General features: G+C 46.4%; 11 protein-coding genes across 11 annotated transcripts; 7 read left to right on the plus strand and 4 right to left on the minus strand.

Moving 5' to 3' along the window:
* Positions 1-837: 837 nt before the first annotated feature.
* N7469_009523 (uncharacterized protein) lies at positions 838-1282 on the plus strand (the record flags this gene model as incomplete). The annotated part of the gene is made up of 2 exons (XM_056648428.1): positions 838-981; positions 1109-1282. The coding sequence occupies 2 exons, from the start codon at positions 838-840 to the stop codon at positions 1280-1282; spliced, it is 318 nt and encodes a 105-aa protein (XP_056495559.1).
* A 1484-nt stretch (positions 1283-2766) lies between these two features.
* N7469_009524 (uncharacterized protein) lies at positions 2767-4809 on the plus strand (the record flags this gene model as incomplete). Its single annotated transcript, XM_056648429.1, has 4 exons — positions 2767-3053; positions 3116-3386; positions 3449-3791; positions 3878-4809. 4 exons carry the CDS (start codon positions 2767-2769, stop codon positions 4807-4809), a joined length of 1833 nt encoding a protein of 610 aa, XP_056495560.1.
* A 688-nt stretch (positions 4810-5497) lies between these two features.
* On the plus strand, positions 5498-7013 carry N7469_009525 (Ras-GEF domain-containing protein; the record flags this gene model as incomplete). The annotated part of the gene is made up of 3 exons (XM_056648430.1): positions 5498-6340; positions 6399-6615; positions 6673-7013. 3 exons carry the CDS (start codon positions 5498-5500, stop codon positions 7011-7013), a joined length of 1401 nt encoding a protein of 466 aa, XP_056495561.1.
* Positions 7014-7294: 281 nt separating this feature from the next.
* N7469_009526 (uncharacterized protein) lies at positions 7295-8263 on the minus strand (the record flags this gene model as incomplete). Its single annotated transcript, XM_056648431.1, has 1 exon — positions 7295-8263. One exon carries the CDS (start codon positions 8261-8263, stop codon positions 7295-7297), a length of 969 nt encoding a protein of 322 aa, XP_056495562.1.
* A 680-nt stretch (positions 8264-8943) lies between these two features.
* On the minus strand, positions 8944-9863 carry N7469_009527 (DUF3425 domain-containing protein; the record flags this gene model as incomplete). Its single annotated transcript, XM_056648432.1, has 2 exons — positions 8944-9662; positions 9734-9863. 2 exons carry the CDS (start codon positions 9861-9863, stop codon positions 8944-8946), a joined length of 849 nt encoding a protein of 282 aa, XP_056495563.1.
* Positions 9864-10313: 450 nt separating this feature from the next.
* N7469_009528 (glycoside hydrolase family 43 protein) lies at positions 10314-12032 on the minus strand (the record flags this gene model as incomplete). The annotated part of the gene is made up of 4 exons (XM_056648433.1): positions 10314-10846; positions 10901-11074; positions 11127-11583; positions 11631-12032. The coding sequence occupies 4 exons, from the start codon at positions 12030-12032 to the stop codon at positions 10314-10316; spliced, it is 1566 nt and encodes a 521-aa protein (XP_056495564.1).
* A 957-nt stretch (positions 12033-12989) lies between these two features.
* Positions 12990-14583, plus strand: N7469_009529 (MFS transporter; the record flags this gene model as incomplete). The annotated part of the gene is made up of 5 exons (XM_056648434.1): positions 12990-13214; positions 13284-13298; positions 13347-13748; positions 13807-14166; positions 14236-14583. 5 exons carry the CDS (start codon positions 12990-12992, stop codon positions 14581-14583), a joined length of 1350 nt encoding a protein of 449 aa, XP_056495565.1.
* A 501-nt stretch (positions 14584-15084) lies between these two features.
* On the plus strand, positions 15085-15430 carry N7469_009530 (uncharacterized protein; the record flags this gene model as incomplete). The annotated part of the gene is made up of 2 exons (XM_056648435.1): positions 15085-15234; positions 15308-15430. The coding sequence occupies 2 exons, from the start codon at positions 15085-15087 to the stop codon at positions 15428-15430; spliced, it is 273 nt and encodes a 90-aa protein (XP_056495566.1).
* Positions 15431-15771: 341 nt separating this feature from the next.
* On the plus strand, positions 15772-17996 carry N7469_009531 (uncharacterized protein; the record flags this gene model as incomplete). Its single annotated transcript, XM_056648436.1, has 3 exons — positions 15772-16137; positions 16207-16580; positions 16649-17996. The coding sequence occupies 3 exons, from the start codon at positions 15772-15774 to the stop codon at positions 17994-17996; spliced, it is 2088 nt and encodes a 695-aa protein (XP_056495567.1).
* A 309-nt stretch (positions 17997-18305) lies between these two features.
* Positions 18306-20939, minus strand: N7469_009532 (beta-glucosidase; the record flags this gene model as incomplete). The annotated part of the gene is made up of 7 exons (XM_056648437.1): positions 18306-19599; positions 19732-19819; positions 19875-20124; positions 20176-20398; positions 20463-20515; positions 20569-20762; positions 20819-20939. 7 exons carry the CDS (start codon positions 20937-20939, stop codon positions 18306-18308), a joined length of 2223 nt encoding a protein of 740 aa, XP_056495568.1.
* A 2807-nt stretch (positions 20940-23746) lies between these two features.
* On the plus strand, positions 23747-25580 carry N7469_009533 (High-affinity glucose transporter; the record flags this gene model as incomplete). The annotated part of the gene is made up of 7 exons (XM_056648438.1): positions 23747-23771; positions 23833-23884; positions 23936-24011; positions 24069-24782; positions 24843-25133; positions 25196-25358; positions 25414-25580. 7 exons carry the CDS (start codon positions 23747-23749, stop codon positions 25578-25580), a joined length of 1488 nt encoding a protein of 495 aa, XP_056495569.1.
* Positions 25581-25878: the final 298 nt, after the last annotated feature.

Here is a 25878-nt window from a genome sequence, read left to right on the forward strand (position 1 = left end):
GAACTGAGTAGCTCGCCTGTGGCCGCCCCACGCTTCTTCCAGTCTGCTGGTTTCCATGCATCCCCCTTCCAGCGACAACTCTCGAGTCTCCAGCAGGACCTCCAGCAGGGCCTCCGGTAGGGTCTCCGGGGGGGTTCTCCGGAAGGACTGTCCCCCACATCGAGGAGTTTTTCCTTATTCCATTGGAAGAACTGAGAGTGAAATGCAGTTGTCAACGTGAAAATAAGTTCGCATAAACTTGAAAATGCCGGAGAATCCCATCCCCGGGTCGAACTTTAAGATGCCCGCCGAAGCCAAATTAGGAAGTCCATATCTCACTGATCAGTAGATTCTAGGAGTATTATTATCGCCGAGCCCAGTTTAATATTGATCGGGCTTTAAAGTCGTCAAGGTGTAATATAGATGATGCGTTTCTATGTAGTGCTATTACTCTGATGTTACTAAAATATTGCAGTCACTCAATAGTTCTTGTACCAATGGAAAATCCATCAAGATGGTCATTCGTTTCTAGTCAGAATTATCTAATCACCTAGGCTTTGATGCTGCCCAGTTAGTCGGCGGCGCACGTTAATAGCGATCACATCTACGCAATGGTGATATTCCTAGCCCCAATCTCTTCACCTCTTTATCTCTCCACTTCTTTGACCCTTCATCCATCCTCTTCATTTTATCCATCATCCCGCCACTGTTAAAGCTCAATGAGGAGTGTCTCTTCATCCTCTTAACAACTCTCGTTTTTCTACGTAATACTTATTCCGAGCCAGAGTTTGCCGGCTGCTGAATTTCTGTGTTACATCTTTTACTTCTTGTACAAGAGCATTGTAAACCCACTGAGGAATGGCTGTTGCCCTGCTCGTTGCTATTTTATGCCTCCTGTTTGCTATGCTATGCCTTCTCTTCGCCTTCATCTCTGATAAGGAAACGGTCATCCGGCAGGGAAGCAGTTTTATTTCAGCTTTTTCCCTCGCTATATGTGTTTTGGTAAGTCAATTTCCTTTTCTGGTACCTTTAAAAGGAACATTCGCCATTGTCGAGACTCAATCTTCAACATTATCAAAGGCTAATTGGAGCTCCATTAAAACGTGTACTAAATATTCATTTTGTATAGGTCATGCTTCCGTTCATCCCCGGGGTCGTTGCCAAAATTCCGCCCCTCGGCCAGGACGGCCGAGTCTGTGTCGAGATCAACGAGTATTTCGAGGCAGCTGCGGAAATCTGTCACAAGTTTAATCCATGTTTGTACCATCTAATAATCTATAACTCCAAATTAACCACTAGCTGACATCTTAGTAGATGTTTGCGATGATATTCCCGTATGGCTAAGTTTCTTTCTTGGGACTCTGACTGGGGTCTTCTTTGGGGTCATTTTCTTTGGAGCCATAGTCATGACGTCGGAGTGCCCTTGTCGTGAGTGATCAACCTTGGAGGATGGATTATCTTTGAGGTGGATCTCGATCCAAATACGGATGAGATAATGGCGCAACGATCAGAAAAGCGAATATGGAGCCCGGATTGGACAGCCGGGCCTACTTCGAAGCTAATAAGTATAGTAAATCGGCCTCGTGAAATTGCCGCATGTTCAATGTATGATTGTATCCCTCAAAATTATATGACTCCGAAGTAATAGATAGCTTATATCGTAGTAGCAGTTTCCGATAGTATTCACGCACTGGAGTATAATGCATGATCAATTTGGTTGTATGTGCTACAAACTTCTGGACATACAAATAGCTGGCAGTGAGGTTTTTGGTGTCGTGGTTGTTATTCTCTCGACTCTTCGTCCCGTTCGATCCGCATGTACTCCTCCGACATCCTATCCCATTCCAGTAGACATTATCCATTACTTAGTATATCGGAGATACAATAAAATGGAAAATTCGATAATACAAGCTTTTACTGATAGAACGGTTGTATTTGTTACTCAGATCATTAGTTAGTATGCATTTCTCTTATTTGATCTAGTTTCTATTATGAGACTTCCATGTGAGTTACACTGTATCTCTGATTTCCTGGTATCTACTTGGGTAGCTACTTTGTATTCTGACTAAAATTTTGTTATGACAAAAAGTTTGACCCGTTTCCTCTTAGCCATAACACCCCTGTGAGCCTAGAATCCTGAATTCTCTATATTTTGCGTTTGGGTATCGTCCTGCCGCCTGATGCAATGATCTTCATCCTGATCTTCTCATGAGTCAATTTCAGCCCCCCCCCCCAGATGGTCTACATCCAAAGTTTGATCATGTGTAGGGGAATTAATCTGCGCCGAAAGCGCCTTCACACAATGGAAAGGCCGAAACGACGAAGTTCCCGCGTTTGCCGAAAATTCGATCGCAGATTGATTGAAAAGATTATCTGATTGATAACTTTGTCTTGGCACGGCTTCTACACTCCAATCATGCCGTCGGCCTCCCGAGAAAAGTGGCCCCTGGCGCGTCTTAGCCATGGCCCACTATGCACGAGACGCCTTAGCATCGAGCAATGAGAGTTCTTGTTCCTGGTGAGCTGAGTCGGGAATCTGCAGGCTCTTGCCCCTCGGTGGAGCTTAGCCTCTCGCTAGACATGAAGCCTATCGAATTACTATGCAGTGTCAAAACAGCCCCTGCCGCAGTCCGCGCGTGCTAGTCTTCCCATCCGACTTCGGTACTCGGGCCTCGTATCCTCTCTGGGTAAAGGATCACATTGTCGCTCTTGGCTTTATATCTTGGAGATGCTCGCTGTGTCGATTTCGGAGTTGTTCCATCTTGGATTTCATCATACTCCGCCATCATGGGTGTACGTCCCTTGGTCCGAAGGGCTCGAACAGTCTTCCAGCGCCTATCATCAGGAGACAATGATTTAGTTGATGGAGAGACCATTGAGCAGCGCATAGTCAGGGAAAATAGAAGTGCAGGAAAGGGCTCATGGGATGGAAGTGGTGATACATTTAGAAATTGCAGTGGCTCTGGATCTTGGAATGAACAGCAACCTGACGAAAATGTCCAACATGGTGTTCAAGATGTCCAGGCCGTGGCGATGACCTGGTCTCGGGGTACATTAATTGCAATTTTCATCAAGTGAGTTCCTCTAATTCCTTCTCAATTCTATTATCGGCCTGCTGATTCTTGGCAATTCATAGCATCTGGTTACTTTATTTCGTCAATGCATTCCAAGCTACAATTTCAGTCAGCCTGAATCCATACGTGACAAGTTCTTTCAAAGCGCATTCATTATCAGCAGTACCGACTGCTATCGGTGATGCATTTGCCGCTTCAACCTATCTCCCAATGGCAAAGATGATGGATGTTTGGGGTCGTGCAGAGGGCTTTCTCTTAATGATCATCTTCTTGACGATTGGATTGGTTCTTATGGCAGTCTGCGACTCCTTTGAAATCTACTGCGCAGCCAATGTAAGCATCAATCGATCGAATGCATCCGTGACAGTTTGCTGACATCTGACTTTGGTTTCTAGGCATTTTACTATATCGGATTCTATGGCTCCGAGTACGCCATAGACGTTATTACAGCAGATGCGTCAAGCTTGAGAAACCGTGCTTTTGCATACGCATTTACGTCCTCCCCATACATTATCACTGCATTCGCGGGTCCCAAGGTGGCGGACATTTTCTACTACGATATTTCCTGGCGGTGGGGATTTGGTGCTTGGGCGATCATCACGCCTATTTTCGCTGCGCCGTTATACATAATGCTGAAATACAACCTCCATAAGGCACAAAAGGAAGGATATCGAGTGAGGAGACCAAGTGGTCGCACTTTTCTTGAAAATGTTTGGCACTGGACGGTCCAGTTTGATTGTGAGTATCGCAATGGCATCTCCTGGGCTATGATCGAGTTGCTTTTCTCTGCAGCGGCATGAAGATTTGCTAACTGTCTGATGCAGTATTCGGTGTATTAGTCTTCACAGCTGGGCTCATTTTATTCGAACTTCCTTTCGATATAGCCGACTACGCGCCCGAAGGTTGGGCAACGGGATACATCATTGCTATGCTTGTAGTGGGATTCTCGATGCTCTTCTTTTTCGCGACCTGGGAGAGATGGCTTGCACCAGTACCACTGCTTGAGTGGCATCTACTCACAGACCGTACAGTTGTCGGTGCAGTGTTATTGGATGCCACATACCAGCTTTCCAATTATTGCTGGAGCTACTACCTCACATCCTGGCTACAAGTCAACAATGACCTCACCATATCTACTGCAAATATGGTGAACAATATCTTTGACGTGATTTCCGGCGTCCTATTACTTTGTCTTGGTTGGGCAATCCGGGCGACAGGCCGCTATAAATGGTGTCTCTATATTGCGATTCCACTATACATTCTGGCCCAGGGACTACTCATTCATTTCCGTCATCCCAACATGAGCGTTGGATATCAAGTGATGTGTCAAATTTTCCTTGCTATCGGGGGTTCGATCTTCATCCTGGTGGAGCAACTCTCCATCTTAGCGGCTGTGGGCCATCAGCACGTTGCAACGTCCCTGGCACTGCTAAATGTTGTCGGTACTATTGGAGACTCGACAGGCCTGACAATAAGCACAGTTATCTGGCAAAACACATACATGAAAGCTCTCCTCAGATACCTCCCTGAGTCAGCCATGTCAAACCTGAACAATATCTATGAGGACCTTGGTACACAAACAAGCTATCCTGTGGGTAGTCCGGTGCGACTTGCTATTCAGAAAGCATATGCCTACTCCGAGCTCAGGCTACTTGCCGTGGGATGTGGCATTATGGTTTTAGCGATCCCTTGGACGATCCTTATAAAGGATATCAATCTGAAGAAGAAGGTTCAGGTTAGAGGGACAGTCTTCTAAGCGAAAATATAAGAATCAGATCAAAATAAACAAGAAAAGTAACGACTACTACGACGATACATACCCTAATCCACCTCGTTTATATCCACCTTCCTCTCGTAGATCAGGACCCAAACCGTTGGATTGAACCGTGCACGAATGACGTGTTAGGGCAGCTCCGAGCTTTTTAACTGAACAAATCACGAATTACAAAGGCCAGAGCTCCTTCCCATAAGGGGTAGGGTCCGGCGTCTAGATTCCGAGTGCTCTTCGTGAACCATTAAATGCCACATGGTGGTGGGGACTTGTAAGAGCCGAGATCGGATACCGCTCCAAGCGCTTTAGGGCATGAACTACTACTTCTATAGTAGCAGGACTTTACTTGCAGATGGGTCTGTGTGTTTGGGCTTGCAGTTGAAAGCTGGTCTTACGCGGAAGACCCCACCGCCGAAAGATGGGTTGCATTGCTTTCTTTTCTTATTTTCTGACACATTGCTCGACGTTTAAAAGCCTATTCGAAGGACTCGGCACAGACCCTCTACTTTGTTTTCCTTTTCTCTGCAGATTTATCCCCAGCCCACTTTGCCATACAGTGGTGTGGCTGTGTTATATCTTTCCCAGCACGGGCCAGTCACTTGAGCGAATGAAGCAAAAAGAGTTGAGCAACCGATATCCGACGGTTGAAATAGTACAGAGCTCTATATTCATCATGGACTCAAGAGCCACAAAAGAGAGGAAGTCGTCAATCTCCCAACATTCGGAATTTGCAAAGACGCTTATATATGATTATACTGGGGGGATTGAAATTGTCAAAGCGGGCACTCTCCCAGCTTTGGTGGAGTATCTTACTCGCCACGATAAACTCGATGCAGCTTTCAATCGTACATTCCTCACGACATACAAATACTTCCTATCAACAAAAGAGCTTATCCGGCATCTCATCAATCGATTCGAAAACAAACCTCCAGATCTTGATCCGTCTGACTTTACCGAATGGTCAGAAAATATACGACCATTAGTTCGACTGCGTGTGATCAATATTTTCAAACAATGGCTTGAATCGTTCTGGGTTGATTCAAGTCGTTGTGATGCTACAACCAGCCAAGATCTTCTTGAAATCAAATCTTTCGTCTATCGGATTAACGATGCTTCTGAAGCAGTCGCCGCACGACAGCTTCTTTCTATCATTCAGTGTCGACTCGAAGGCGTCACCAATATTAAAACCTTTCAACCTTCTCTATCCAATTCACCAAAGCCGATCCTTCCCAAAAAATTAAGCAAGTTACAATTTATGAAGATCGATGCTAAAGAAATTGCGCGACAATTGACGATAATGGAATCATCCATGTTTAGCAAGATACAACCGAGGGAGTTGTTGAACAAGTCATGGTCAAACAAAGATAATTCTGGGGGCCCTGGACCAGCTCCACATATAAGAGCCTCGATTAGATACTCAAATCAAGTATCTAATTGGGTGGTTGCTCTCATTCTTGCGGAGCCAGAGCTCAAAAAGCGAACTCAGGTTATAGGGCACCTCGTCAATGTCGCAAGTGTATGTTGACAATTATCATAAATTAAGGAAGGAAATTACTGAATACAGTTACACTCAGGTATGCTACAGTCTGCAAAACTATTCCACGGTTATTAGCATTCTCTCAGGCCTTGAAAGCGCCCCGATATACCGTCTAAGCCGAACATGGGCGATGGTCACCGAAAGAAGCTGCAATACATTGTCACCATTGCAAGCGATGATCTCCAGCGCTCAAAACTACCAAGCATATCGTGAGATTATTAGATCTGCAGTCCCACCTTGCATACCGTTTCTCGGTAAGTGAGGTACTTTCTTACAATCAATTTCTCTCGCCGATCTAATATTTAGAATAGGTCTATTTCTGAAAGATCTGACCTTCATTGAAGACGGAAACCCGAATTTGACCTCGGATGGTCTTATCAATTTCCATAAATATTCTATGTTAGTATCGACTATTCAAGAAGTTCAACGTTTCAAAGAGGCGCCCTACTGTCTACAACCGGTACCGGAGCTGCAAGAGTACCTTGCCACTCAACTGCAGTCAGCGCCGGAATTACATGAGCTTTGGCCAAGAAGCTGTGAGTTAGAGCCAAGAGGACGTGGAGATGAAAGCAGACTTAGGGATACTTATACTGCAACTGGTGGTATGACAACTTCGATGGTAGTTGCCTGTATGGTTATGGATCCTGATTAAGTGTTTGATGAACTTTTGATACCCCTTATGTCGTTACGAGTTATTTGATAGCCCTTTTTCTGAAGTTTACACCTAAGAGGTAGTGTGTACAAACTTCAATATTGCATCAGTGTTGTCTATAATAGTAAATCTAGAGCGAGATGCAGCAAATTCAGAGAATTGAGAATCTGAACAAATCTGAAACAGTCATCCAGGATGGTCTAGACCATATGATCTCCACATCCCCTCAATACTCCACTGTAATGCGTAGGGGTTAGAGATACATTTAAGAAGAATCGAAATTATGAATCCAGATCGAGCTTATCAATCAGGTCAAGCAAAGAGCTGATGGTCTTGGGTCCGGCGGGAGATTCATTGCCACCTCCCCGAGCAATGAGATAGCTCTCCCATCCTGCATCTGTTGCAGCACAATAGTCCTTTTTGTACTCATCTCCCACGTGAACACAGACCCAATCACCTGTTTCGTTTGCGGTGACAGAGGTTTGGGTTTGTCCCTGGCTGCTTGGCAGTAAGCGAGCTTGTCGTTTCGCCACATCAAAGATCATTTTGTTTGGTTTGCCTTCGCCAGCTTCATAGCTTGTGATCACAAAGTCCAAATCGTTATAAGCCTTGGGAGATGACTCCGAATTGTCAAATTGAGACTCGTCCCGATGCTCAAATCCTGGAAGTTGCATACTAGATCGATCCTGATCCGCACGTAAATCACCCACCCGCAGTCCTAAAGCCTTGAGAACAGAAGGGACACGGTCATCTGAATTGGATATAATACCTAACAAAATACGGTCAAACCGTCGTGTCGAAGACTCCCTCAAACCACGCATGCGCGAGAAAAACGGGTGAACATCATCAAATAGCGCATAACCTTCATCACCAGAGAATCTATTGAGTAAGGTATTTGCCATGCCTGGTGGAAACTCGAATGATTGAGTTTTCCCATCAGAAGCCAAGACACGCGTGAAGCTTTCATGCATCACCTCCTCCCACCATTGCTTTGGTCCACCGTATTTGCCACGAAGCACGTCGGCCCGACCATAATTCGGCCATCGCACAGAATGAGCCTTATAAACAACTTTAAAGGCTTCTGCGATTTTCTTGGGAGTCACAGTATCCCGAGGCAAGCCATATTCATGTGCGACAGTCGCGTATTGCTCTGGTACTGGTGGTTCGGGATAAAAAAGAGTATCGAACGCGTCAAATGTTATGAGAAGGGTCTTTGAAGGCGTGGAAGTTGAAAGCGAGCGAGTACTCATTCTGAGAGGATTCATTACGCTCGTCTGGTAATTTTAGAGATGGTTGGGGACTGGGCCCGGTGATGCGTTGATGTTATCCAGAAAGAAGTCCAATCGCGGGAATGTTTACCGGTGCGTGGATTCCAACGGCTAATTCGCTATATCCTAGGAATATATTGCAACTGGGTTTGACTGATTACTTGAATTTCATGGAATTGTCGAGTTGCGAATTGGTTTGAAGTTGAAATTGAGTGACAGCCACGATATCACGTAAGCAACCGACATCGGGTATAAAATCATCAACTATGAGGTGTAGAATGGAATCTGATCTCTAATCTGATCGATTTCAATGGAAATCTTCGATTTGAGGAAGATGAACACCTCTCGCTTGCAATTTACGTTATTGGACTGGAAAATGCATATACGGGATGGAATGATTGAAAGCAAGCAAACCGACTATTCTTGCAGCCTGTAATCCCTGAGAAGAGATTCACACTCGGTACTCTAGATGCTCATGTCATTTTTGACGGAATCATCGGGGCGCTATAATAGTGGTGTCTCATAGCTCAGAGATAGCATTTCATTTTGATGAGCGGATGTCGCTTTATAATTGTATCTCGTTGCACTAGTCTTCTCATCGCAAATCAGGCTTTCTGGGACGGTATAAGATAAATGGTTTCGTTCATTCGTTTGTTTAGTCTTTAAATATAGCGAAAGATGAGCTTCTCCCCTCGTTTGGCCCGCCATTTGTTCGTGGCTGTCATCAGTTCTGGGCAGCCTCGCACAATCCAGGCCCATTTCTTCAAGAATGCTTCGGTCACCTCCCAGTTATTGATATCCCAAGGCTCACCCCATACAATCAAACCAGCATTCTCTGATGATCCAGTGTTCCAGAATCCCATTATATCGACGCATAATTGATCGTCATTCCACTCATCGCCTGCCTGGATCATATTATCCCGCATTTTGGGATGAGGGAAGAAGTCCAACCACGGGTGATGTGGTTTATTTCTTTGAATTCGTGTCGGCCGCAGACTGACTGGCATTTTGCTTTCCTCTATGATCCCATCCCCCTTCGCTTGATTGAAATGTGATATCGCATCGTCGTGCATATCGTCCAAACAGCCCCCGGCTAACCGAAGATTGTGCCCAAATGCGCGAAACACGTTGACTTTGGTAAGTGTTAATAGGTGATCAGCGGTCGGTGAGCCTGCCATATAACTCTCATATGCAGCACGAGCGAAACGATCCATCAATACGCGGACAGAGGCGGGCGAAAGGCACTGAATATCGTGTATTCCATTTCCTGGGCCGTTGTTCTCCTTTGATCGGACGAGTGCGGTCGCAGAGGACGTAGGGGTAGAGGCAACGACGCTTTTGGGGTGTATGTCTTTATTCGCTTCAGATCTCTGTCTTCGTCCTATAGTATTTCAATGCCATTAGCTCCTTGAATCTCTCAAAAATCCCACTTCATCCAAATTGTATACGTACGGCGAGCACGCTGATTAATTCGATTTTGTCGTCTACGGCGTTCTGCCGGGTCCGTCAAGCCCACCCAATCGTCTTCAGCCTTGTCAGCGTCGATCGGGGGCGGTTTCTTTAATTGTGGAGAAGTAGACATGTTCGGAGTCGGCGTTAGAGTGTCAGCAGGTTGATTTCGAAGAAGAAATGAAGATTGAAGGCAACCGCTTTGATTTATGCCCGATCACTGACGCCAGGGAGACAGACCGCTGCCAATCAGGGTTGTTTGACAAGCGGGTCTTGATCGGAGTTAAGAAGAGAACGATTTAATGTGGGTAATTAAGGGTCTCTAGAACATTTGGAAATGTTGAGATCATTGATGAATAAATAAAATAAAATAAAATAATGAGAGTGTTCAAAGATCTACGGGATTTTCCTCGGCTTATGTGAATCTAAGTTAGGGCTTCCTTTTTAATCTACAAAAATCACGGTGAGTTGTCTACCCATTTACAGGTTAAGAGGAACAAGTAACCTACTGCATAGATGCATAGTATTATTAAGTAGAATCACCATAAACATGTCTAGCACTTAATTAGAATCTCCGGTATATTCAAAAGACCCGCGCATACTCGAAATCGGCGGGAGTTAGCGACCTCTGACGCTCACCAAACGAATACAAGCCGAACATCATCCCAGTAAAAGGTGCACCGACAGGGGGCGCCTTTGTCGCTGCTTTGTTCGAGACACTTCCAATCCACGCTCCCTCAGTAGATCCCTCTTGATGGAAACCAAATCGATACTGGCTACCACATTCAATTGTCAATGTAATTTCAGACGTTGAATCCAGTTCCCTTTCGATGATGTCGCCTTCAGAGGGACGGAATCGCATAACTCGTCTGTTTCCCTTCTTGCGAATTCCAAAACTGGTGTATGTGAAATAATTCCACCAGAGGACTGTACCCGCTTCGATGTGCTCTGAATCTGGATTGAATGAAAGCTTTGTCTCCCACGTACATTCACGATGGATCTGTTTTCGCAGAAATAATGTCGGACAAGCTGGGGTCGAGAGATCATATGGGCCCCCGTAAAGCCGTAGGTAATTTGGTCGTTCAGTTAGTGAAAAGTCAGATGTAAACGGTGTGTCTAGTAAAATTCATTAGATCCCGCCTTGGATGATGACTGAGTATTGCAACTCACTCTTTCTATACCATCCTAATTGCATTTCAGTGGTTGAAAATTCATCTCTCCATGCCTTAGGAACTTCATGCTCATAAAGGCCTGGGGCTGTTGAATGAAGCATTATCTTGCTGCCTCCATTGACCACTGGCCAGTCATTCTCCCATGATACAGAGACAAGAAAAGATTCACGGCCTAAAAACGAATTAGCTAATAGCGCCATCGACCTTGAACGGGATTAACATGCCGAGGACCGAATCCTCCCATTCATTTTCCTTTCGCAAAGGGCGAACACCAAGTAATACTGCCCACCAATTCCCTTTCGTATCTTCAACTAGATCCGCATGTCCTGTGTTTTGCACCTCATCCTCTAACCCATTGCGCCAAAGAGGATTATTGGGCCCCAACACCCATGGCCCTAGTGGACCACTCTCGCTACGACTCACCCACTCGCAATGACCACTCTCAGTGCCACCTTCAGCTGTAAAGAGATACCAGTACCGCCCACGCTTGAATATATGAGAGCCTTCCGCAACCCCGGATGAAGACTCACGTATCAATTTGGGTTCGGATGTAGAGTGTCCAGTCTCAAGATCCACAGTGCAGATGTGAATGGCAAAATCCTTCAACTTAGCCCCAGGCGTGGGAATTAACTTGCGATAAGTCGATGAAAGATACACCGTACCATCTTCATCCCAGAAAAGCTACTTTTATCAGCAGAAATTCATCATCTCTTGGAAAGAATACTGACGTCCTGATCAAACCCGACCTGATCAAAATAAACGGGATCCGACCAAGTTCTATCATCCCATATATTGGTGGTTTTGACATAAAATCCTTGAGGCCATACTCGATCATCCTGTTGGGGTCTGTATCGCTGGAAACTCGCCGTCACGACGTAAAATACCCCATTATGGTAACGAATTGTTGACGCCCAGATTCCACCTCCAGGCTCCGGCGTGTGTATTTGAAGCTGACTTGATCTTGTCAGTGCATGGCCAATGAGGGACCATTTGATCAGGTCCCGACTATGATAAATTGGCACACCGGGGAAATATTCGAAAGTCGAGGTAACTAAGAAAAAGTCTTCTCCAACGCGGATAATCGATGGGTCAGGATTAAATCCTGGAACAATAGGGTTAATGAAACCCATGATCAAAGTATTTCCCGTGAATCAATGGAGAGGGGATTAATGAATTTAAATGTGGAGGGAATCCCGAAGACGCTGGTATTTCTGATCCTAATTGGTGGATAAATGATGGTGGCTGAATAGTGAGCATCATCCAGTGGCATTGATGTACTACAATCGTGTCCTAGATTGATTTTCCTATTCAAGAGGAAACATTATTCAAATTCAAATTGAGGGCTCAGAAACGAGAAACTCGTACTTAATACGAAATGGGTACATATCTATTATCTGAAAAGTTATGATTGGGTCTAAAAAAATCCAAACCGTCTCTCATACTAGGAGGGTATATGAATAAAACACTTAACGATGACAAGATTGTGAAATTTCACGTGAATAGTCACCTGGCTATTTTGTCAAGAGACATCAAATATTTTTGATGGATCAATCTACAAGACATTCACCAAGCGGTTGTTTTTCCTCCGGAGTGGAAACAATTCGCTAGAATCCTCACGGTCAAGCCCTCGACCGTGGATATATATCTGGAGATATATATCGAGAAATGTCGGAAAAAGGTGTATCGAGGACACTTCTTCTACTAACCTTTTGGAGACGACAAATTTTCGCAGTGAGCGCTTCCATGATACTTACTAAGTAACTTGTTCCATGCCAGGAATATCTTCACAACTTGTATGGTAGCTGGTAGTACACTGCGGTGACTATGCCCTAATCGAGCAACTCCGCCAGCGGGGATTGTCTCCGCCGCCAAGCAAATCCCCTCAAAACTTGGAAAAGGCGAGAACCACCGTGGCATTAAACATCCAGTCAAATTGTGCTGATTCTGCGGGCTCAAAAAGCTGCTACTGCAGTAAAATGGACAGCACATAAGGTTGTTCCGATTTAAATCTGGGATTTCCCCGCGGACTTTTCTTCATTCCAACTCCTTGCCTTGATATTTCCCCGATGCTGATTGTGGGGTAAACCATGGCCTCCACGTGTGAAGTGCAGGAACAATTACGGGATAGCAATACTATCACTCTTCAGATGTTGCCTCCGAGTGAGCATTCTAGAACAGAATCTGGCAATAATTCCTCCGAAGATGGATTCGCGGCGCTGGAGAAATGGAATGAGCCTCGAATCAATGCCTATCGCTCGTTTGCCACATTCTGGAGCATGCTAGTGATGGGCGCAAACGATGCAGCATACGGTGTAAGCTAGTCTTTTGTTAAAGACCGTTTGAGATAAAGCTAATATTTTTTTTTATTCTTTGCGCTCTAGGCTCTGATTCCATATGTGAGACCAGCAATCAACAATCCATATCACTGAAGCTGACAATTCTAGCTTGAATCATACTACAATCTTTCCTACACGGTCGTGTCCCTCGTTTTTCTGTCGCCGTTAGTAGGATATACACTGGCGGCCTGCCTCAATCATCGCATTCATACCTCATTCGGACAACGCGGCCCCGCTCTCATCGGACCAGGATGTCACCTACTGGCCTATATCATCAACTGCATTCATCCCCCATACCCAGTCCTCGTGATCTCCTTTATCTTCGCTGGCTTTGGAAATGGCATAGAGGATGCGGCATGGAATGCATGGATTGGGAATATGGCTCATTCCAATGAACTGCTGGGCCTGCTACATGGTTTCTATGGCGTGGGTGCAGTGCTGAGTCCATTGGCCGCGACGTATATGATTGCACGGTCGAACATGCCTTGGTATTACTTCTACTATATCATGGTAAGTGGCCACTACAACTTAGACGTAGGTAGTTTCTCACATTCGTTATTTTTGATAGATCGGTGTCTCATTCGTCGAGCTTGTCTCTTGCGCTGCTTGCTTCTGGAAGGCAACAGGTGCTGTTTTCCGAGCGACCAGCACTATCACTGACGATGAAAACAAAAAGGGCGGGTTGAAGTCGGCGCTCTTCACCAGTCCCTCCGCGCGCGTCACCTGGTTATGTTCAATATTCTTGCTAGGCTATGTCGGTGTAGAGGTTGCATTGGGTGGATGGATTGTCACTTTTATGATTCGCGTACGAAACGGGCCCGCTTTTGCCAGTGGAATGACGGCCACTGGCTTCTGGCTCGGTATCACGGTCGGTCGGTTTTTGCTGGGCTTCGTGACACCTCGCGTAGGTGAAAAGCTGGCAATCGCGGTAAGTTCCTCCTGGTCTTCTCGTCATAGTTGACAAGGATCGAATTTAATGCTGAATATGTGACCATAGGCATATGTCCTTCTCTCCATGGCCTTTGGACTTATCCTTTGGCTCGTTCCTCAGTTCTATGCATCGGCCGTTGCTGTTGCACTCCAAGGTTTCTTCCTGGGTCCTCTATTCCCTGGCGTAGTTGTGATGATTGCCAAATTACTGCCCCGTCATCTCCATGTCAGTTCCATTGGATTCGCAGCGGCCTTTGGAGGGTCCGGAGCTGCAATCCTGCCCTTTGCTGTAGGTGCACTGGCCCAGGCAAAGGGTGTGCGGGTATTACAACCGTTCATAATTGCATTGTCAGGTGCTATCTTCCTTGCATGGCTAGGATTGCCGCGGGTGAAAAAAGAGCAGCGCAGCGAATAATTCGGAATAGTGCGGCGATGATGCGATGAAATGGTCCCATGTGTCTTTATCCACAGTCTTAACTGGGAAATTTGAATATGATTATGACATATTGACTTCTTCGAATTAGCCCCTTAAGCCATTCATAGACATTTTCACAAGCTGGGCTTGCAGATTAGCATGTGAACATGTGATAGTCGGAACCCGATCAGCTTATCTGATCCGAGAATACTTTAGCCTCCCGAGCCGCTGAGCTCCGATGAGAATCCTTTGAGTTGTTTCCTGAAGATTTTGCTTCCTTCATGTGGGCTTAAGTATAGCGGTATATCTTCATTTAATCAGTTACAAGGCCATGATTATGATATCAGTTCTACGCTCGTCCTTTGGAGGCCTTCCCGGTTAGTCGGTCTATCCCGGAGAGCCTCAAGAATTCGTTCGGCATAGTGTGTCTGTAGCCGGCAGTTACTAGTATACTTGTATATCCAAAGTAGAGCCTACAGAACATCATAATAAGTATTGGAAATGACCTTGGTGTGTTGTCTGGCAACTATCCACTCTACAACCGCTGGTCACAGCCGAGGTCAAATGACGAGCCCCTTGACTTGGTGGCGTTCGGCCTTCGCCGGGTCACCAGCCGACCGCCTATCCAGTGACGATCGTTTTACTCTCAGAGTAAGCGTATTGTACATACTCTGTAGTCAATGTAAACCTAGCAGAGCCAACACTAATCCGAATCATATTATAGCTAATCCTAGTTAAGACGAGCCGCCGACTTCGGGGTTGGGTGACCCCGGGAATGGACCAGCCGACACCCCGCAACTTGGCGGGGAAACCCTGGGGTGAAGAGGGGGAAGAAGATGCAATGTAGATGGTATGTTGAGAATTGACAGTTGTTTCAGTCTTCGGACTTGATTATTTTCTTTCTATTCCACACAAAAACGATCTTTCTATTGTCATTGTACTTGTAGACCTGCTGTGTATCCGGCATCGGCGCTTAACCATTTTCGGACAGCCTCGGCACTTTCCTTTTTTGGATTCCCTCGGCCTGGAACCTCAGTCGCGCCTTCCCTTTCCCCATGGGCGGCCGCCGCAGTGGTGGCTCCTGCCTGATTTAATCCCATCGACCTCGCTGCTTCCCCAGTTTCTTTCTTCTTCTTCTTTTTCTTTCTTCAATTTCAACTTCCCCTCTTTTTCCCCCCACGTCTAACTATGCCTTCACCTCCTCCTGACTGGGTCAAGGCCCTTTCTCCTGCGGGTCCGCAGGGATCCGAGCTACTCGCCCAAGAGCGTGCTTCTTCCAATATCAATGTCGAGAAGTTGTCCGAATTGCTTCACACAAAGGAATTCCTCCAGCGTCAAAAGCAGTTGGTTGAGCTATTGCAGCCTGAGAAGGTCTTCGACAAGTCCCAAAATCACACTCTCGGTCGCGTGGAGCGTCTTCAACGATCGCTAGCCAAGGCCAAGCGCCTGCAGCAGCTCGCTGAGCAACATCAATGGTCTATGGAGGAGCTCCACGCTGCCAATGAACTGATCGGCGAACCTACACCTTATGGCCTGCACGCCAGCATGTTTTTGGTAAGATCTATCACCCTGCCAAGCGACGAAGCTATGAGCCGATGCTAACCGACTATTCTACCTATTTAGGTGACACTGCGCGAACAAGGTACCCCCGAACAACATAAGCTCTTCCTGGAACGTGCGGCCAAATACCAGATCATCGGATGCTATGCTCAAACGGAATTGGGCCACGGCTCCAACGTTCGTGGTCTGGAGACCACCGCTACTTGGAACCCCGATGACAAGACCTTTACTATCCACTCCCCAACTCTGACTGCCTCCAAGTGGTGGATTGGGTCCCTTGGCCGCACTGCCAATCATGCGGTTGTCATGGCCCAGCTGTTTATCGGTGGAAAGAACTACGGTCCTCATCCGTTCGTGGTGCAAGTCCGTGATCTCGAGACTCATCAGCCTCTTGAGAACGTTTACGTTGGTGACATTGGTCCCAAGTTTGGTTACAAGTGAGTGATGCACATCAGATGCATATATTTGTCTCATCACCGGCAGTGGCTAATTTCCCTTTTTTCAGCACTATGGACAACGGCTTCCTGCTATTCAACAAGGTCAAGGTTCCCCACGTCAACATGTTGGCTCGCTTCTCCCGCATCGACAAAGATACCAACAAATACATTCGCCCTGCTCTCCCTACCCTCGTCTATGGTACCCTCACTTGGGTGCGCTCCAACATTGTCCTTCAGTCTGGCGGTGTTCTGGCTCGTGGTGTGACCATCGCTACCCGCTATGCCGCTGTCCGTAGACAGTTCCAGGACCGTGATGCCGATATCAACGCCGGAGAGAACCAAGTCCTCAACTACAAGATGGTCCAAGTCCGTCTGCTGCCTCTTCTGGCTTCCATGTATGCCCTGCACTTCACTGGTCGTGGTATGATGCGTCTGTATCAGGAGAACCAGCAGCGTATGAAGGCTGCTGCTTCTCCCGGTCAAGACTCTCGCGGTGCTGGCCCGGAGGAGCTCCGCGCTGGTGCTGATCTCTTGGCCGATCTGCACGCCACCTCTTGTGGTCTCAAGGCTCTGGCCAGTACCACTGCTGGTGAGGGTCTGGAGGTGTGTCGCCGTGCTTGCGGTGGCCACGGTTACAGCAGCTACAGTGGTATCGGATCTTACTACGCTGACTATCTCCCTACACTCACCTGGGAGGGTGACAACTACATGCTTACACAGCAGGTTGCCCGTTATCTGCTCAAGTCTGCCCGTGCTGTTCTTTCCGGAAAGTCTGCGGATAACGACACCTCCCGCATCCTACGCAACTACCTTGACCGCCGCGAGAAGGGTGCTTCGTTCGATGTTCTCGAGAATGATGCTGATATTGTCGAGGCTTTCGCCTGGCGTACCGCCCATCTCACTTTCGAGGCCTTGAAGCACCGTGATGCTGAGAAGCGCTCGTGGAACAGCCTTCTGGTTGACTTCTGGCGTCTGTCCACTGCTCACTCCCAATATCTGGTTGTGAGGAACTTCTTCGAGGCTGTCTCTTCGCCCGACCTTACCCAGTCCATTGATTCTGACACCAAGACCCTCCTCCACGCTCTCTTCCGTCTCTACTCTCTTCACACTCTCGAGCGCGAAGCCGCCGAGTTCTTCTCTTCCGGCGCCGTGACTGTCCGCCAAATCACCCTCACCCGCACCACTGCCGTCATGAAGCTTCTTGATGAGATCCGTCCTCACGCTATCCGCCTTGTCGATGCTTGGGCTATTCCCGACTGGCAACTTGACAGCAGCTTGGGCCGTTCTGACGGAAAGGTTTACGAAGATCTGTTCCGTCGTGCCAGCCAAGAGAACCCCGTTAACGACCTCGTCTTCGACCCCTATCCTTGGAATACAGCTGTTCTCAAGAATGAGCCCGCCAAGAGCAAGCTTTAAATTTCGTTTCTTTTTAACGTCCCTGTTCGATTCCCGATGATGTATTTGTCTTCTCTTTGAATATTCTTTGTACATGTTTGGAAGGTTAGAATAGATAAGATATAGATCTTATAGAATGATTCCTATACCACTTCTCATGCTCTTTGAAGTTTAAGATTTCAGAACCACCATAGCCAGTTCCGATTATCATCATTGCATACACTAGTGTAATTTGATCATGTCTGTACACAAAGATCCACGCATGGATTATCATTCATCGTTCAGCAATGCTAAACCATGGCAATGGTTTATAGACTAAAGTACCAGAGATCAAAGGGAAAGGGAGTCACTTAGAGGAAGATCTCGACTTGAATGTCCAACATAGATCTTGTACTCCCCTTCTTGTAAAGCCCATTGCTGAGCATTTACATCCCAACTACTCAAATCCCGTCTAGTCAGCGAGAAAGTCACAGTCTCACGCTGTCCACTCGCGATGTGCACTTTCTCGAATCCTCGAAGTTGACGGATTGGGCCACCGGGGATGCCCAGATACAATTGAGCAACTTCATCCCCGTCCATATCTCCAGCATTCTGGACCTCAGCAGTAACTGTCATCAAGATATCCCATAAATGAGGGTTTCCACCCTCCATGATATCTGCGGAAGGCGGATATTTCGAAGTAGGCTTGTTCGATTTCTGGATCTTCAGGCCTGAGTACTTGAAGATTGTATAAGATAGTCCGTATCCGAACTCAAAGCGCGGTGTGATATCTTTCTTGTCGAATGCACGATATCCAATGAACTGACCCTCTGTGAAGTCCGATTGAGGGAAAAGCCAATAATCACCCTTTGGCTGCGTAGGAGAGAGAAGGTCACCATAGTCCGAAGTCTTCTTAGCCACAGTATAAGGAAGACGGCCCGAGGGATTAGAACGACCATAGAGAATGTCGACTAGAGAACGACCAGTATCTTGGCCAGGTAAATGAGCGAATATTACAGCGCTCACATTCGAATTTTCGATCCAGTCATCGACAACACGGATACCAGCATTGTGGATGACAACCATTGTATTGGCACACTTGCTTGCCACATTAGTGATAAGTTTATCACTATACTGATCACTCAAACCAGGACGGTCGAATCCTTCGGTGGCATAGTTATTCACAAGGACAATGCAAACATCTGAGCTTGCATCCACATCCGGGTCCTGATCGTAGAAATTATACATGACCGATGTATCATCTTCATAAGCCTGGCGTTGAATAGCATCGATGGGAGTATCCACATAAGCCGCCGAGCCAGCACCAGAACCTCCACCAACATAAAGAGTTGAATTTTGATAAGGAGGACTTTCATTTTGCTGTGCAAGTGAAACTTCGAGAAAATCCGGTGGTGCAGCATCGTATCCGAATACTGATATCAGTTTGGGAGATTTGAGAGGGAGGGCATTGTTGGTATTCTTAACCAGGACATGACCCTCAACTGCACTTTGTAGGAGTACAGACTTTGAATCTGGAAATTTTCCAATGATTTGTTTGTGAGGCACAGTGATATCTGCTGGCATTCCGATACCTGGGTTGGGAATCCCTTCGGTTTGATTGAGTTGGTACCATGTTGCAATTATACTGTGAGGAATGAATTAGCTGGTTTCGACCCTATTCTGAGTAGGAGGATAACTTACCGGGTCACCATATCATCGAGTCGAGATGCTTCCATAGAGCCATTTTTAATTGCAATCGTGAGATTGTCCCCCCCACATTTCCGACGAGGGCATAACCATGTCTAGACCAGCATTTGCAGCGGCGATACCAGCATGCTGAGCACCCCAGTCGGTAACAACATATCCTGCATACCAAATTAGCTCAGATACAAGGCTTCCTGCTTCTATAGGATAGCTTACCCTTGAAGCCTAACTCAGTCTTTAAAAGCCCATTCAAGGTCTTGCTGTTCTGACAGCCGTAGGAGTTATTGATACGCTGATACGAGCACATCACAGAAGCACTCCCAGCTAGAACAGCATCCTGGAAAGGCCACAGGTAAAGCTCATGCATGGTCTTATCATCAATATTTGACGAAACAGCCTCTGTCCACTCTCCTTGCTCATTCGTCATTGAATTACGGTTTGTCTCTTGTTCATTTGCGATATAATGCTGATACTCGTGAGCAGGTATCTTAATCATGCCGAAGAGTGAGTGACTTACCTTTGTAGAAGCCCCAACGCCCGCTGACTGAATACCTTGAACTGTTTCATAGACCAAGCCTCCAGCAAGGTAGGGATCATCGGTGAATCCCTCCCAATTACGACCACCCTCAGCAACACGGCCAAGTGGTCCGACCACGGGGCCGAGTAACAAATTGACACCTTTTCTGCGAAACTCGGCACCCATATGGGCACCGCGTTGCTTTGCTAGATCTTTGTTCCAACTATTGCAAAAAATCCAATTAGCCTGGTGATGATTTGGAGAGCAATGAATAGGAGGATAGTCACCTAGCTCCCACATGGAGGCCACTTGGCCAGTTATTGACATAGTCAGTTCCTCTCTGGTATCGTTACTAAGACAGTATTTCAAATCATTCGTAATCTGAAGACTCACCAATCCATTTCCCGCATCGGAGACGCAGAAACCCGGGAAACCCAGACGCTCGATTGGCGCAATATTACCAGAGCATCCATTATTGACAGTGACTCCCGCAGTCAAGTTTACTTTTTCTTCAGCAGTCAATTTTCCAACAAACTCCTCCGCTTGTTTGTATGCGGCTGCCCAGTTTCCTGTGCCAGATCCCTTGGCTAAGTAGATATATGTAAGTAGGGATAACAAAATCTAGGGCGACAAATCCACGTACGAGAAGGGTAGACCGGCGGGGATTGGCCGTAGAAGTTAGTGTCATTGGTAATATTCTCAGCCTGAGAAGTACTCAGCATGAGGGCGACTAGTATGCCCGAGGAATAGGCCTTGAGACCCATGTTGATAGATTGGTGCAACCTCGAGTTGTCTCGACTAGCAGGCCGTGTCAATTTATATAAAAAAAAATTCCGCTCGGATGTGAATGATAATTCCGGAACGGAGATTTTGTCTTTCAGGAAAAGTTCTCTAGTTCATTTTCGGGAATCATTGGGTCAATGTGATCATAACATGCAGAAGGTCCGTTGAAGTAACTGCAGAAAAGCCAGAGGCGCAAGCAAAGCAGCACGATTCGTCCTCAACCCCGGGTTAATCAAATCCGAAATGAAGAGTTGCGGGGAAAAGCATACTAATTGTATGAAATTACAAGGATCGGGTCGTGGGGGTAGAAGCCGACGCGCGATGGTGCGCGTATGAAATGTACATTCCAGAGACAGGTTGGTCTGTAAGGGGAATTTTGATGGTCGATCGGCATGGTCAGTTCTCGCGATGCGTGACATAACAGGGTATCAGTCAGTCGCTAGTACTTTAAGGAAAAAGGTAGTGTTATAGGGTGATCTGTAAAGCACGGATGTTTGAGGTAGTATCAAGTTGAACTCTTTCAAGTTTGTTTCTTTCCCCGATTTTTATAGAATCCGCTTGTCTCCGCTTCTCCGCTTCCCCGCAATTCCACAGGGCATTATAACTACCCAGTGATATTACTTATGCTGATATTAAAACATGTTATTAGTATGGTGGTTATAGAATTTTCAAAATGGTATATGGTAAGTTAGGAGCATCACCAGGTATCAAGGTCTACGAAAGCTACAAGACATCCTCGGTCGTGATTTGGACGGCACAAGTCCACTTCGATACATTGAAACAATCATGCATTGCTGTAGAATTCCTAGTGCTATATTATGCATTGTAGATATGATGAGAAAAGCCAATCAGATCCGAATATAATTTTCATCCAGCGACTATTGATAAATTTGTCTATCAACTTGAATAATACGACCAAAGGGACTCTCTACAGCCCTGGAGTCATGCTAGCATTTTATCGCGAGTCAGCCATTTCTAGATTTTGTGAGAGAGATAAGGGACCCCAAAATTTGAAAGGTAAATAGGTGCTACGTAGGCCGAGAAATATATTATCAATTGCCCAGATGGAATCACGAGAAAGCTACAGTTGGTTAAATCGGTATGAGGGAGTCAAGCCAAGTCCATCTTTGAACCATATGCATAGTACTCAGTTCTCAAAGACACCTAGGTGAGCATCTATAGATCCAAACAAAATAAATATACCATATCTGGGGCCGTCGGTATTTTAGCGAAGGCGAATGTATCAAACTTCAGGACGACATCATCATGCAACGGCATAACCATAACCCATTTCATTCGAGATATAGTCGAACTAAAGAAATAAACAACATAAAAGCAGCAAGTCCTCACTAACTTGGTCCTTCCTTCTCTTATAATTCATCAAGAATTACTCAAATTTGTAGCACAATTGTAAGCGAGCGGTCGGACGCAGCCTCATCCAAAACGGTAATACTCCGGCGGCGCCAATGCAACATTTAAGAATTAGCCGAAATTCCAGTCCAACCAAAACATCAGATTGATCTGCTGTTCAAGATCAGATTCCGACTAAGGTGTCGAGACTTGATATTGTATGCATTATATCCAATGAGCTACGGGCAACTTGATGGCATGGTGCTAGTGCTCAGACCCAGCCCGTCGTACGCCACCATCGTAGAGCTAGCCAGGGTCAAAGACGATAATCAAGTAAGTGCCCAGTAAGAAAGCCACCCGAGTAGAACTAATCTGGGCCTCCCTCAGTGGCGCCGCCATGGCGTCTAATCGATGAGCCGTGCTTTTCGACAGGACTTCGCGTGTACAGAAGAGTATCTTGTGGGATGTCTCTATGAAGTACAATATCGCGATTCGCCCTCGCCTAACTTCTTGGAATTGTGGTACAAATCAATCGAACTAATGATTTTGCAGGCTATTGATATATCCCATAACTCTATGACTGAGCCATATTTCACATTTGACACTCAACTAAGACGAGATAGTCGGTAGGTTTTCGGCGGGATGCACGTAATGTTTCGGGGCCGATGACCGGTTGATCAGCATATTGATGGTGATGAAATCTCGCTCATTGTTCTAATTCTACCGATATCCCGCTGGATGTTCCGAATGGACTATGGTGATAGAATTGTAGGCTATTCACCGGTGGTCATGACGTCGGCATGCCGATCGGTGGTCCCTGAGACAACGTGCCGTTCTCTCATCTTCGATTACATTGTGAGGATACTCTGCATTTATCGTAGTAGGAATTAGTATTAATATGAATGAGGATTCTGGATGATTATTACGTTTATTCTCCAAGTTAACACTAATTCAAACTCAACATCATAGTAACTCAAGGGAACCTTGGAGGAATCTCGGCAAAGATGAACTGAAACCTGTCTCCATTCAAACCCTACGGCTAAATGAATCTTACCTTCGGTTAAAATCGTGACTGCAACCGAAGCCGAGAAGCCTCAAATTCCTCCGACTGGTCAGGAACAAGCTTGGAGACCAGGATGCTCCGCCAATGACGCGGTCCGCTTCCCCAACTTTTGCCCCGGAATCCTCCTCCAGGCCATTCCTCCACATTTCCCGCATTCCCCCCGGTTGATCCTTTCCACGATGGGTCATCTCCCGGTTGAAGTGTGGTGCGATGCTATCCCGCCACAGCCGTTCCCTCGTGCAGCTACTAGAGCTGTTTTCCAAGCCCTTCCCGAATGGTGCATTGACCAGTGGAACCGATAAATGTTCACTTATAAAGCTACACGGGACCGCATTGCATTTCGAGGGTTAACATCTTTCGAGGATCACTGCCAAGATGTATCGAATCACTAACATATACGGTACGTATGCTATTAAAACCCGAGGATTATTAGAACTGGAATTGATACTGACTTACAATAGTCCTCGCTGCCTTTGGAACCATCGGCGGGGCGCTCTTCGGCTTCGATGTCAGGTATGTAGATGATGTGGCTATCTGAACATACAGATCATTGACTGGATACAGCTCGATGAGCGCCTGGATTGGCATCGACACATACACCGACTACTTCGACCACCCTGATTCCAATCTTCAAGGAGGAGTATGCTAAGGTCCATCCTAAATACTTCAAACCATGTTTCTAACCGTGGTCTCCTAGATTACTGCTTCCATGTCTGCTGGCTCGTTCGCCGGTTCGATCGCTGCAGGATGGTTGTCCGACTACCTTGGCCGTCGTGGCTCGTTAATGGTAGCATCTCTCGTCTGGATCATCGGTGCAATGGTGCAATGCAGCGCGCAGAACGTCACACATCTTGTCGCTGGTCGCGTTGTTAGTGGTCTCGCTGTTGGTGTGACATCCTCACAAACATGTGTTTATCTCTCCGAACTCGCCCCCGCAAGAATCCGTGGTCGTATTGTGGGTATTCAACAATGGGCCATCGAATGGGGCATCTTGATCATGTACCTGATTGCCTATGGCTGCTCGGTAGGCGTGTCTGGCACAGCTGCCTTCCGAATCTGCTGGGGTGTCCAGGCTGTTCCTGGTCTGATTCTGTTCATTGCGCTTTTCTTCTTCCCCGAGTCTCCTCGCTGGCTGGCCGGAAAGGAACGCTGGGAGGAGGCACTCGAGACTCTTGCCTTGATCCATGGCAATGGTAACCGCAATGACCCTGTGGTGCAGGTGGAGTTTGAGGAGGTTCAAGAAGCTGCCCGGGTTGCACACCAGGCCAAGGATGTCTCTTTCTTTGCTCTATTTGGACCCCGTATCTGGAAGCGCACAATTTGTGGAATGAGTGTGCAGATGTGGCAGCAACTGCTTGGAGGAAACGTTGCCATGTACTATGTTGTGTACATCTTCGAGATGGCTGGCATGGTAAGTCACCTTCTTGAAATCCACTATGGCATCCACAAAGGCTAATAATAAGAATATTAGACCGGAAACACTACCCTTTGGTCTTCTGCTATTCAATATGTTATCTTCCTGGTGACCACCGGCGTCATGCTCCCGTACATTGATCGAGTTGGTCGACGACCTTTGCTTCTGATCGGATCAGTGACGTGCATGGTGATTCACTTTATCATTGCAGGTGTGATGGCTAGCAGAGGCCACTCAGTGACGAACATTGATGGAAACTATAACTTGACCTGGGAAATCAAGGGTAGCTCTGGCATGGCTGTCATTGCATTCTCCTATATATTCACTGGTGTTTATGGCTTCACCTGGGTAAGACTCCCGCCTATCTGCTTGTCAGATGAAGCTATCAGTATACTGACAAAAAGCGACAGGCACCGACTGCATGGATCTATGCCTCAGAAGTCTTCCCCCTCAAGTATCGTGCCAAGGGTGTTGGTATGTCCGCTTCTGCTAATTGGATCTTCAACTTTGCACTGGCCTACTTCGTTGCCCCGGCATTCCACAACATCCAGTGGAAGACATACATCATTTTTGGTGTATTCTGCTTTGCAATGACATTCCACGTCTTCTTCATGTACCCGGAGACCAGCGGTCGTTTCCCTCGAAGAGATCGATATGATCTTTGATTCAAACGTCATGCCTTGGCGCACGAATAAGATCCATAACCAATTCACGGAGCACGTCGAGAAGCAGAAAGAGGTGAATGAGATTACTGGAAAGGACGCTGAAGGTGCTACTCATGAGGAAGTGGTCTAAGCCACTAGCATATACAATGGGTTGACTGGTTTGTGACTACAATTTTCTCCTGCATCTTATTAATAGAATGAAGTTTCATGAATGATGAATTTTGACTGAAGAAGTCTCAAGCAAACGATGACTGTAGTATTGGGTACTAAGTAGAATAATTTTAAAATAAAGGGAAAGCGAAGGTGAGCTTCTACTACTGGCACCGTTTCATGAACGGTCTTGCCAGTATGAGTGACTTTGAAGCCTTGTTGTATCTTGTCTTTCGGCATGAAAAGCTTCAAAGTCCTGAAGTCCTCACGAATACTGT

This window comes from Penicillium citrinum (genome assembly GCF_028827155.1).
Source record: "Penicillium citrinum strain IBT 23319 chromosome Unknown utg000009l:1.0-4274883.0:1.0-4276374.0, whole genome shotgun sequence".
NCBI classification, from domain to species: domain Eukaryota; kingdom Fungi; phylum Ascomycota; class Eurotiomycetes; order Eurotiales; family Aspergillaceae; genus Penicillium; species Penicillium citrinum.